The sequence below is a fragment of the Ciconia boyciana genome, chromosome 2, assembly GCF_034638445.1.
Source record: "Ciconia boyciana chromosome 2, ASM3463844v1, whole genome shotgun sequence".
Classification (NCBI taxonomy): domain Eukaryota; kingdom Metazoa; phylum Chordata; class Aves; order Ciconiiformes; family Ciconiidae; genus Ciconia; species Ciconia boyciana.
The window spans coordinates 53,041,392-53,054,275 of record NC_132935.1 but is presented as its reverse complement, the minus strand read 5'-3'; the positions used below and the strand labels follow the sequence as shown (position 1 = coordinate 53,054,275).

Here is a 12,884-nt window from a genome sequence, read left to right as displayed (position 1 = left end):
CCCTAAACCAGTATCTCTGCAATTTATCAATCAAGGAAACTGATGCATCGTTTCCAATGAATGAGTTTCTGGCTTCCTTGAAAAGGTTTTCAGAAAAGATGGCTGTTTAACTTCTACATGACAAATTTATGAAATTACTAGAAAAGTTATCATTAACATGATTATATGTAAGTAACTATTAAAATTATTATTAAGAAACAACATGAGGACTCAATAGAAAATCATCTGTATGTTAATTTTTAGAGTAACTGATTTTGATAACCTTCAGAGAAATTGTAATGAGCAAGACTAAGCAAAACATTTAGCAGAGGAAACAGAATTCAGTGTGACTTGCAGAAAGAAAAAGGTTTTGAAAATGTGTACAAATAAAAATATATCCCCCAATCCTACATATTGAAATGTGATGGTTTGGTCTCAAATTTAAACACAGAACAATTTTTTTAGTCACAGAAGAAATATCTTAAATCATGAAAGTACTATCCACATTCTTTACCCAACTAAGAAGGCTTTAGTGCGGAAAAAAATTACCTCTTCATCCAGTTCTTTCATTATCTTGTCTAACTTTATGTTTGAAGATCTAAAAATAAAAGAAAATCATTTAAGAGATATTTGAGAGGGATACATTATACATAGTGTTTTTCTAGTGAAATAATTTGGGACCATTACTAAAGTGAACATTTACACTTTGAGTAATGCTATCTTGTCATAAACATTTGAAATTGAAGAAAACAATCAATCACTGGCAATAATTTGTGAAATATATTAAGTATTTATCAACTTTGCTGCAGATTATATATGCAAAACTTTAGGTGCCACATTTTCTCCCTTATTCTGCAAATATGAAAACAGTGTATGCACACAACAGGCTATCATTAAAATTAGAATACCCCAGTGAACTGCTAAAACTTCCTCTAGTTGAGAACTTTCCAAATATCTAAAATGGTTCATTAATTCAACAGTAGACAGCTCCCTACTATGGATAAAGATATTTGAATAATATTATTTAAAAGTCTCTTTGGTGAAGCAATGTTTTAGAACATAGTACTATAGAGAGAGTGAGGTTAAGTGCATAGTAAAACCTCAGTTAACTGGCAATAACGTTGACACATCCATTGCATTTTTGTAGCTAACTATCCCTCTTCAAAGAGATAACAAAAAGGACCCAGACAATGTTAACTGGCAGGTACAATAAGGAGCAGTTACAGCAATATATCCTATCTACTAACTCTGCAGTAAACAGTGTGACATATCAGAAGACACACTGTCGTGCTCTGACAACTTCAGTAGCACTGCAGGAAGACAGTTACTGAATATCTTTCAAGCAATGTACGTCCTGCATGAATCTGAGTAAAAAATTCTGATTTTTATAAATTTTCTAAATTCTAGCTATTTATTTGTAAGTATAGCTGCAAGAAATAGGCAAATTCTCATGTAGCTACTTCTTCAACATGGTAGAAATAAGACTTTAGAAAGCAAAGAGTTGTTCTTATCTGTCAGTCACAGGAAAAAAAAGGAATGTGGTTTTCTGACAAGTACCATGTAGTTGGTACTGACAAAACCAGACAGTTAGTTTTAATAATCCAATATATGTCATATATACATTATTTTACATTTTTAAAAAAATCAGCATGATCATTGTGAACCTCAGTCCAATAAAACATAGGAATTCAGAGATTTCGGGTAAACTCAAACATTGAAGTGTTCAGAAAGAATATCTGTTACATGGGTGCCAGTGAAAAAACATTGTCTTCATACTATATTCAAGAAAACCATTTAAATATTGTTTTAGAATTACTTAAACCTGTGCCTGGAACTCCCTTAGAGAACTACAGTACCATTCTTAGTGTTATTCTGGTAATCCCTAAAGCAGTAATACAGAACTGAAGTGTTAGATGTATTTAAATTATGTAAACAATTAAAAGTTCAAAGTCTCACCTGCACTTTTGCTCCATTTCATCTTTCAACTGCATTTCATTATGTAGTTGTTCTTCCAACTCATAGATCATCTTCTGCATATTTTCCAGCTTTAAATATATATTTGTACATGAAAGAACATGCATTAAATTTAAAAGGTTCAAAAAAGTATTTCAGAATATTCAGTGCTGCTTATGTTGTATTACAGCTTACTCCTATCTAAACACTAGATTTTTACCTTATTAAAATGTGATCTCCCCCAAAAAAATTCTAAAAAAGTTAATTACAACTTATACAATTACAAAGAAACAACTTTAATATTACACAGTTTTATCATTTGAACGCACATAAAATGTTAGTGTTCTGAGTTCCATCAAAATTCATGGGGCTAAGCTAAGTCAAATCCTCTTTGTTTTAAGCATCTTCAGAATCACCCTAAAGACATTACTGCAAAGATATGAGAAAGCATTTTAATTAGTCTCAAAATTTCTTTTTCTAGCATGAACCACCACATGTATTTTGCAAAGAATCTTCAAGCTCTCAACAAGTTCAGGAAGCAGAACTAGGCCTGTCAGTTATTAGCAATGGGGGGAAAATGCTCTTAACATCTATTTAGTCAGATAATTTTTTACAGCTAGCACTGTGCTAAGGTTTGAAAATAGTAACAAACTTAAGATGTTAGTACAGAACATTACTGTATAGCATGTACTGTTTGCCAGCAAGATAAATTCAGAAATTCATTCTTTTCATGTAGTCTCAAAATATCTACCTTCTACTTCATCTCTGGGCACAACAGTCCCACTCCAATATCAGCAAAATCCTCAATTAACAAGATGGTGTCAACTTTGAGGAAGCTCATTAAGTCAAGCCTATGCTGATTCACTCTTTTAAACCTTTTCGCTGATCTTGTCAGGATTTCAGCCTTGTTTAGCTTTCCCACATTTCCCTCAACACTCTTGGAACTGCATAGAGAAGAATTACAGTCCTAACCTAGACTCTCTTCAAAGCAACATATTCAAGTGGTTCGGACCCTTTGCTTTCTTGTTCCTTGTTCTAACCTCAAAAAATCTGACAACTGCCTGACTCATTTTGCACAATCATCCCAGAAAAAGGAGCAACAGAACAGTTCCTCCTACATCTGCCTCTTCCTTTCTTCCTTTTCCCACAAAATATGCTTAGAGAAACTAGAACTGCTCACTGAGATCATGAAAAGGAGACAAATTACGTTTGTCTCCATTTTTTCTTGATAGCAACAGTAAGTGCTCTCAACAAGGACTGCCCTCTGTACAATCCTAAACTAAGATTTCAGTTTGGAGACATATTATAGCATGCTTTATCCATATTAAATGACAAAGTTATAGGTGAGATTATTTTTGCCTACTTCCAGGCAGGTGTTTTTCTTGCTTTCTACTTTCAATCTGTTCTCCTTCTCATTGTAGTAGGAAATAAAGCATGGAGCACTCAGGTGCTCTCAAGAACGACAGATCCTTTCTCATTTCCTCCTTTTTCTTTCTTTCACATTCTTAAGTTGCTCTGAAGTTTTCAGAGGAAGAACACAGACATGGCAACTGGGGACTAAGCAGAAGCTACATATTTTATATATTCACCACTCTATTCTATATATTTACCACTACCTATCACAAAGCCTTGAGAGAGCAAGGAAATACTGGAAGAAATAGACTTCTCAGCACTTACAGAACAGCTCTGGAAAACCAATTACTGGTGTGACATACAACATAACACCAGGTGGATGAGACAATGGCTGTAGTCAAAAACCACAGAGATGGCCTCTAAATCTAAACTTGGAGGAAAAAGGAAGGACCACCAGTACAGAACACATTTATCTCCTTGGTATGAACCACTGAGAAATCAAGAAGCAAGACTATTTAAAGGCTAGCTCTCACTTTAGTAAAAAGGGACCACAGCTATTGCACAAAAATAAAGCGTAAAGAAGTTTCAACATAATTGCTCTTCCATTTCTTGGTTACTCATTTTATAGACCTTCCAGACAGGCTGCATAAAGGAACTAAATGGGATGGATGAGTAACAGGTCCAAAAGGACATCTGGCAACTGATGCATTTCTGTACTGGCTTCTAACAGTTTGCATCTCTATTGCCTCCTCTTGCTTCTTTCTGTCTCTGGATGCTTTATAGTGCTGTACCCCAAGGGGCCTATCTAAGCTTGCTGAGCAGTCTAATTACATTAGTACAAGACAACAGGCTTCCAGAGAAGTTTTGCACAATCTGATATCAATAGACTAAATAATACCTTAAGAAAATCCTGAGTTACAATTAACTCAGTACAAAAGCATTCCTTTACGTTTTAGTTTGTTCTCAGTTTCCATTTTGAGTAGGAGGCAGGGGAGGCAAGGAATATGGAAAAGCCTGCCTACAGCAGAGAAGCCAAGAATAATCCCTCTGGAACTGCCATACTTTTTTTTTTTTAATCACCACAGCATAGCGTGTCTGGTTCTGCACCCTGAACCATGACGAAAACCAAAGACCCAGTGCAAACGAATCTGTTAATCTCCTCTTTCTTAATATCTGAACTGTTTACAGGTGGTTATGGTAGCACTAAACCAAAGTAAATAATCAGATCTTCAAAGAGGTTTGAAATTCAGTTAAAGGACAATGAATTCCATTTTTCTCCAAATTCATGGCCTAATTCTGTGAAGTTTTACACACTTGCAAAACACAATGAATTTCTTGGAAATTTCTGTCACTTGATCCAGAAGACACTCACTACCATGCCAAAAAGCAGATAGACCAGGTAACATCTTGTGTTATATTTCCAGAACTAATTAATTTGTTAACCATGTGTCAACATTACCATTTTCATTGCAGCATGTAATGAAAGAAAAACAGCTGAGAAAGAACTGTGGGGTAAAATTACCTTGTAGTAAAGACTTAGCATTTATTTAAACCTCTCTATATCACTCATATCCTTCCAGAGCTTCACCTCGCAAAACTGTTAAAATCACAAGACATTCAAATACACCTGACAATACAGACAGGACTCTTGAGGCATCTTTAACTACATGCAGGTGCCTGTAGCCCACTAATTATGCCAAGTCCATTCAGTAACTCTCTTCAAAGTCAACCAAAGGCCAGCATACAGCTTTAAGTATCTGCAAATATTTGAAAGTCTGGCTCTGTTTTTAATTTTACCGTATCAACAGCCAAATGCTTATGAGGAAAACAAAATTTATGGAACACATCAACATACATAAAGAAATCAAGACACTTCAATGCTTAATAAATTCAGTTAGCCCAATAAAGTATATAATCAGTTCCCCTGCCCTTTACAAATTTTCTCTGGGTAAAACCATATATCATTAAAACCTTTATATTGCAAGTTTAAGAGAAAAGGGAACATGCATCGATATCTGCTTCTCTTCTATTTTAAATGGAAAACGTAACAGAGCAAAATACTACCAAAGTAAATCATAGTCAAAGCCAAGAAGATTTCATTTAGAGTTAATTATCAATTTTTTCACAGTGTTTTCTTCTGGAAAGAACGTAATTTGTAAGATATCAGACCATTCTAAGGGAATAGTTTGATTTACACCAGAACTTACACAGAATTCGAGCAGGCCTTGTTTCCAACACCTCAGCGTACCTTCCTGGAAACCTGACTGCCAAGAAGCTTGGGAAGCAGTAACTGAAAGAATTCCTGAACATTTCTTGCTAGGTGAACTACTCCATAAATGCAGATCCTCAGTGACCCAATTCCCAATAGCTTGTGGGGCACCCTTGGGAAGGAGCAGAATACCCAAGCTTGGTACATTATCTGCCACCTCCCACTTAGTTCACAGGAAGTCCAGCTCTAGAGTTAAACTGGAGGGTTGCTGGAAAGCCCAAGCTTCCCGTCACACTCACGTCCAGACTCCATGATTGCCACAAAGCCAGTGTACACCTGGGATTGATAAGGCACTCTAAAAATACTGCACAAATACTTTGATATTTCTAAGGATAAAAACTGTGAATCCAGTTCCACAAAAAGAGTATGCAGTTTCAGCTATTTTATCCCAGTTCAGGAAAACCAATGCTATATGAAGAACTGAAATTCTGCTTTTCCAATAACTTTAATAGGCAGGCCATACTAAACAGTTAAAATTTATGCGTTGACTTCCCATATTCCAAGCACTAAAATAATTTGAGACATTTAGAACTCAAACAGTTTATTCCCATATATGCAATAGATTCTTTGCATATAGGATACAACAAAGCTGAAAGTCAGTGAGACATACCACACTTTTATCCACACTGGAGCCTGTTCTGTTATCATTGGAATTTTCTGCAGAGACAGCTAAATACCTGTAACAACATTTTAAAAGTTTTATTTTAAGAGTTGTTTAAAAGCAAGGTTATGAAAAAACAGAATACAATCATCCTAAAACATAACCCCTAGATTTGTTGCTCCAAAATGTGGGTAAACAGATAGTAACATAATCAGATTTTTTCATTTCTGTATTTATTATACTTTAAGATTTAAGCACATTTAATTGAAAACCTCACATAATTTATTGTAAAGGGTAAAGCAGAAAAATGCAGTAGAAGTCCTTCAAAAAAAAAGGATTTCTGCCAAATACTAATGCAACCACTTTTCTTTTTTTTAATAACCATTAAAAAAATCTTTGCTTTCCATGGTTACAACACTCTCATTGGCTTCTATCCCATAAATATTTACTCAGGCACTTACGCAGCAAGTAGCAGCAATGAAGCAAACTCTGCAGAGATTGTGTAACTTCCAACTAAGTGACTAAGAGTTCCACACACAAAAAGTTTGCCCTGAAGCCAGTGTTCTTATTTTACATGTTTTCTAAAAATACCACAAATTTCTATTTGTCATGATTCTGAAGTCAGGTAAATAAATACAAATTACTATCTTCAAATTCCTGTGGTATTTGACGTGAAATTCTTGGCCTGATAACCGATCAAGAGGGATGTAAAGCGTCTCTAGCTGCATTGGATCATGTGAGGAAAAACTCCAACGCATGAACTGAGGAAGATGGGCACATCATCTTTTTTGTTTCACATGCGTATTTTCACATATACAAAAACCTCTCCAAAAGATCAAGGAGGGTAAAGTCAAAGACATCTCCAAAGCTAAGGTCAAATTAAACATCAAGACTGCTTTCAGACAATCAAAAGACAAAGAGAAAACAGAATAGTTCCCTACAGAAACGGGCTTGCTGTCTTGAGTACAAGAAGCCACCATATTTTTGCACACCAGGGCTGTTGAGCAGTGAGAATGTGATATTTAAATAGGCACAGCACCAGCTCCATCAGAATCCAGAAGAAAACACACAAGCCAGATAGGGCTGCAAAGTGTTCTCAGCTAGTATTCCAAAATCTGTGTTATAGGTGAAGTTCAATAATAAACAACCATATTTCCTAGTTTATAATCAATAAGATTACAGCTTTAGAAAGTATTCTATACTAAAAGACTGTATAGTTCCTTTAAGGACAGAAGTCACATCATTTTCCTAGATTTCTGCTTCTTTAAACTCTCCAGTGTACATGAATAAGATGAAATCGAAGGAGGGTGGAGATAAACATACAACTTTTTTCTAAATATGCAATGTTTTGAATGTTTGAACTATTTTCAATTAAAAAAGGGAATAAAAATTAGGATTACAGGTTCAGCAAAAGTATGAACAGTCACTTCAGACTTTTCAAGACTATCACACCAGCAGAGTATTATGGGACAAAATTCAACTCTAGGACAGCATTTTAGTTCTAGTAAGCCTACAAAGTTATGATAGTATTTAGTAGCAGAGTTCTTCAATGACAACAAAACACAGCCACTTAAGTTCTCTGAACTACTGATACTGTCCCCCAAGAAGGAAGAGGGGGAGAGAAGAAATTTTGTTATTAACAAGCTTCTGTATGCTACTTCACCTTCTTGATAATATATTCCAAAATCTTCCTGCAAGGCAAAAATTAAGACTTTTTAAATTATAGACTAAAATCAGAACAGTAGGTGAAATTCCTGAACTGCTGAACTCACACAAACTGTCTGCAAAGCTTGCAAGTCCTTCTACACCTTACTATGCATAAAGCAACAACAAATCCAACTGTTTGCAGAGATGGAAAGAATTTCACCACAGGCTTGGAAAAGTGGTTCCTCTTCTATCCAAGGACAAAAACTAGATTTATTTCCTTTAAGGCTTTCCTACCCAGAAATGCCATTAAAACTAATAGTCTCTATCTGACCTGGTCTACTAGAAGTTTTAGCCCATTTTAAGCCTGACTGACACCCACTACAATTAGCAGCAGCTTTCAAAGTAAGAAAGTTATCGAGATTTTTGAATGTAGATATAGCTATCCATAGTACCTACAATAATAATGACTGTTGAAAGTATGAATTAATATAATTTTAACTGATGTAATTTAAAGGCTTCTAAGAAACAGTGAAAACTGTTTCACAAGTAAGGTATCACAATCTCACTCTGCAGTAGATGAGTTCTTTGGAAAAAAAAAGAAAAATTATGAAGCAGATAACAGGCAAGTAGAAAATATTTTATTTCTAGTAAGCCAGGGTTTAATTTATCACATGCTAAAACACTGACGTAAAATATGGAATCTTCATATACAGCTCAGGAACAGTAATTCGCAGTAAAACAAAGTTACATTCATATCCCTGATTCATGACTGTACATATATAATTCAGTGCTCTGCAGGCAGCTCTGCCTAGTAGTGGCAACAGTGGATTTTTCTTGCTTAGCTTCTGCAGCACCACTATGTAATAAACTTAATGCAGAATAAGACATGCACAAATTCAGTGTGATATTTTAAGGTACTGATGACTAGCAGTACTGGTTATCATTATTGAAGTGTCAAAAGAGTTTAATTTATTAGGATTCTGAATCATTAATAAGAATCTGAAAAGGTCTGTATCTAAAAACTGGTTGGTAAGAATCAGAAAGTGTTGACAAAACAATACACCATTAGCTTGCTTTCTGCATACATACCGACGATTGCTGTAGTATGTAAATCCTACAAAAGGAAGTTGGTTGCCCACAAATGCTTTTGGTATGGGAAATGTTTCTTCCTCTCCTTTGTCTTCTTCCAGATCATCAAAATTACTAGTGTCAATGTCACTACTTAAGTCAGGCACAACTGGTGCTACGGCTAGAAAAAAAGCAGAATAGTATGATAATGATCATTGTATTACTCAAGTGACACAATCAAGAATTTTTGGGGGAAATTTCTCTTTCGTGTCTACGAAATCTCCTTCCTTGGCACAGAGTAAATAAAACTTTAAATTCCATTAAAAAGAAATATGGCAGTCCTTTTTCTAACATAATACATAAGTAAGCCAGATCACTGTCTCTGAGAAAAGCATTATACTTACTGTCTCTGAGAGTTTCCCAAGCCCATTGATCATTTTTGAAGAAAAGGTGCCGTTTAATTTCTTCTACGCCATTTCGTCCTAGCCTCACTTCCCTGTTAAAGAGCGTTCTGGTTAAGCATGGAAGATTAAATAAACTGTTCTGAAAGAAAGACTCATTCTAAGGCATAATCTAGCAACAAAGACAAAAAAATTACCTCTCAAACTAAGGTAAGAAATAGACATATCTCAAAGTTTTCATATGAAGATATCTATAGGAACACAGCAGCTACATTTCAGAACACAGTCTGGTTTTAAGTCTGGTCCATAAGAAGTCCTGCTGCTACTGTTTCCACCATCACAGACCGGCTAGGCAGCTGCCAAGCAGCAGCTAGGTTCCACTTTTTCTAGGAGTTCATGCTGTTGTTTGAATCCCATGCAGCCCAGCAAATGCAGCAGCCCCCCTCCTTCATAGCACCAGTTCTCAGGCAAAGGTTATGCTTATATTAATAAGTAGCGGGGATACAACAGGAGTGCACTCACAAAGTAAAACAGACCTAACACCCGCATTTCAGATGGGCTTCCTTTGGGCTGACTCCACCCTGATCCTGAATGCCCACTAAGAGCTAGGGGCACTCCTGAAATGCACCTTTTGCTTTAGCTTCATCCAAAAGGAATCAGTTTTGCATGCCCCTCAACACTGTGCAACACAGACCATGGTAACAGTAGCTGTTACTAAGGACTAATACTTCATATTCAAACTAAATTTATAAGGTAGACGTACCCATAGTAGCAGCACTTCCCTTCCCCCAGTATACACGCTGCTACTTTAAAGAGCAGCAGCAACCATTGGTGACTCCTCTCCCAAATGCTCACTTCTGTTGAGCAGTTTAGAAACCCACACAAAACAAATATGTATATATGTTTTTTCAACATGAGAAGAAATTCTCTTAACACAGGCTTACTTTCATTTTGAGTAAAGTTTAAATCTTACCTATCAGTTAAAAAGGCACAAATAAGGTTTTTTGCCTCTTTAGAAATCTCATTGTCATCAGGGAAAGTAAGGGAGTTCTTATGGTTCATAATCTTACTGTATGTTCCAACCAAAGAATCTGCATAAAAAGGTGTATCACCTGAAAAAGCAATGAAAAAATTAAAAAGCAGATCAAAAGTACTGTAGTTTTGTTTTATAATATTTGAACTACATATGCAACAATGGAAGCAACTAAGTGAACAAGAGGCAAGGACAAATGTTTGAGAACTGTGCCAGAATATTTCTAAAACATATTCTATAAATACCATCATCAGTAAACTACAGATTATGTCAGAAGAGTAATGAATTAAACACTTAAAAAAACCAGTGATTTTAACATGGAGTCTAGTTAAGTAGTGTAGTCAATTCTGATTATCTTACTACTCACCTACAAGCATCTCATACAAAAAGACTCCAACTGACCACCAGTCGCATTCTCGCCCATAGTAACCATCACCACCCTGGGACTTCAATACTTCAGGAGAGATATAGTCTGGTGTTCCCACAGCCGTATCACATCGTACCATACCTTCCTACAAAGAGGAGGAAAATAGCCAGGCCCAAATATAAGATCCAAAATTGCAAGCCATTTCCGAGAGTTTATGCAGCCTAAGCAACATCAACAGATCAACACCAACTTTCATCAACAAATGTTCTTTTCTGAACAGGTATTTTCACATTTTAAAATTCTAAGCTATTAAATCCAGAACAAAGCATCAGATTTGTCAAGCACAGTGAAAGCTACTTTAAAAACCTCAGTTAATATCCAAGAAGTAATCAGAATTGCATCTAGGTCCTGTAAACACTGCATAGCCTCTCCTGCTCGTACCAGTATAAACGTGTCATATACCAAAAGGACATACTGTAAACAGGAAAAGCTCGTCTGTTCGCATAAATGGGTCAACATCAGGGATTTTGCTGACAGGATCAGCTAAAGTGCAAGATTTTCACCTCTGACTCAGTACACTTAATGCCAGGAAGACTAAATGTAGACAGAGCCTTGAAAATAGACAGACTTCAAAACAGCTAACAGGTGAGAAGAACATATGACATTCCTCATGCCCCTGAGAAAGGGCTAGCAGAACAGAGATCAGTCACACCTAGAATGCTGAAGCTGAAACCACATGTCCCTTTCCAGTGCCATTCAGGCACTTCCAAAATAATTCTATGCCATTCCTAGAAATGGATCAGTAGAAAAACTTGCATAAAAATATATAACTAAGTAAATATAACAAATATAAATCCAGTGTTGCATATGCAGCAAATCCAGAATGCACCTAAATTAAGCTCCTATGCTGAGCAGTTTCTCTCCCACAGAGTAACCTCTCTCTTTCAAAAGCCTAGAGGAACCCAAGACTAGGCTCAAGACTACGCAGCTAGCTTTGTTTAGAACAGCACAAAATGTAACGTTTTGCTGACACAAGTTTACTTCTGTAATGCTAATATACAGCAAAGTTTCATAATTTTTTTTTCTTTTTTTGGCACTTACAGCTTAAACACTAGGATAATGTTTTTCTATATTTCAAAATTCCTCATTGTTAAGAGCACAATCAGTCAAGGATAAATCTGCAATAAGTCAAAATAAAGCCAAATTTTGTGTCAGCTATTCCACTGAAGTGACTTGAGGCAACTCCTTGAATTTGTACACATAACCTGCACTTGGTTTTCATTGGCAAAGCAGCTAAATACAGTGATTTATTCAAAGCTCGTGGAATATGTTGAGAACACAATGTATGTATTACACAGACTCTAAGTTCCACGTATTTCAGATTGGTTTATGTCAGCTTGCACGTATATATGAGGAAAACAATCAAGAGTTTTGTGTAGGGAACAACAGTGCTTCACAGTATGTGAAATACTGTTGTAAAATACTTTTTGTTTAATGACCTCAGGATGTATTTTTAAAAAATCAGTAATTCTATGACATGCTTTAACTGGTTTCCTTCAGATTTTCCCTTTTGCTACATGAGCATACAGCTAATAAGTACAATTGGGATTCAGCAACTTGTACATCAGTTTTGATTCTTTCGTTACTGACACAATACAAAAATAATCTCACTTCTTCGCATTAACTTTTGATAACCAAAGACTTAGATAATCCAGAGGATCTAGAGACAATCAAAGGCTTGACTTCAGAAAGTTTCTCTAGGAAACAGTACAGAAGTTGATACAGTCCCTCCTTCAAGAACCATTTCTGCATTCTACATTGTCATTGAATAAGATGTATAAAGAATAGTAATGGGAACAGACTGGAACTTTTGACTCTTCTCATCTAGCTAAAAAGTTTTCAGTATATTTTCTTTTCACTTTTAAGTATGTTTTCCTTTCACAAACAGAAAAGTGAAATTAAAAACATGTTTACCTTGTTCATCTTCATACAAGTACCAAAATCTGCTAGTTTTAAATGACCAGCTTTATCTAGCAGCATATTATCAGGCTTCACATCTCTGAAAGGAGAAAAATATATTTGCTTAAAAGTAAATAAAACAATTTAACTTATGGAAACAATAATTGTCAACTATTCTTCAGATGCAACATTGCAAGGAAAAACACCAACATGAAAGCACCACTATTTCCTCCATTTTTTTCTGCTTTCTCTAA

The 12,884-nt window shown here is 35.6% G+C and overlaps 1 protein-coding gene across 1 annotated transcript in view; it reads right to left on the bottom strand.

Moving 5' to 3' along the window:
* The window catches only part of ROCK1 (Rho associated coiled-coil containing protein kinase 1), a 93,294-nt gene that overhangs the window by 36,846 nt on the left and 43,564 nt on the right, over positions 1-12,884 (bottom strand). The window contains exons 7-14 of the mRNA XM_072852661.1: positions 12,646-12,730; positions 10,672-10,816; positions 10,245-10,383; positions 9,275-9,366; positions 8,892-9,051; positions 6,165-6,231; positions 1,936-2,024; positions 529-577 (exon numbers count right to left, since the gene is read on the bottom strand). Of these exons, the coding sequence (XP_072708762.1) occupies positions 529-577; positions 1,936-2,024; positions 6,165-6,231; positions 8,892-9,051; positions 9,275-9,366; positions 10,245-10,383; positions 10,672-10,816; positions 12,646-12,730 (826 nt within the window). The remainder of the gene's footprint in view (positions 1-528; positions 578-1,935; positions 2,025-6,164; positions 6,232-8,891; positions 9,052-9,274; positions 9,367-10,244; positions 10,384-10,671; positions 10,817-12,645; positions 12,731-12,884) is intronic.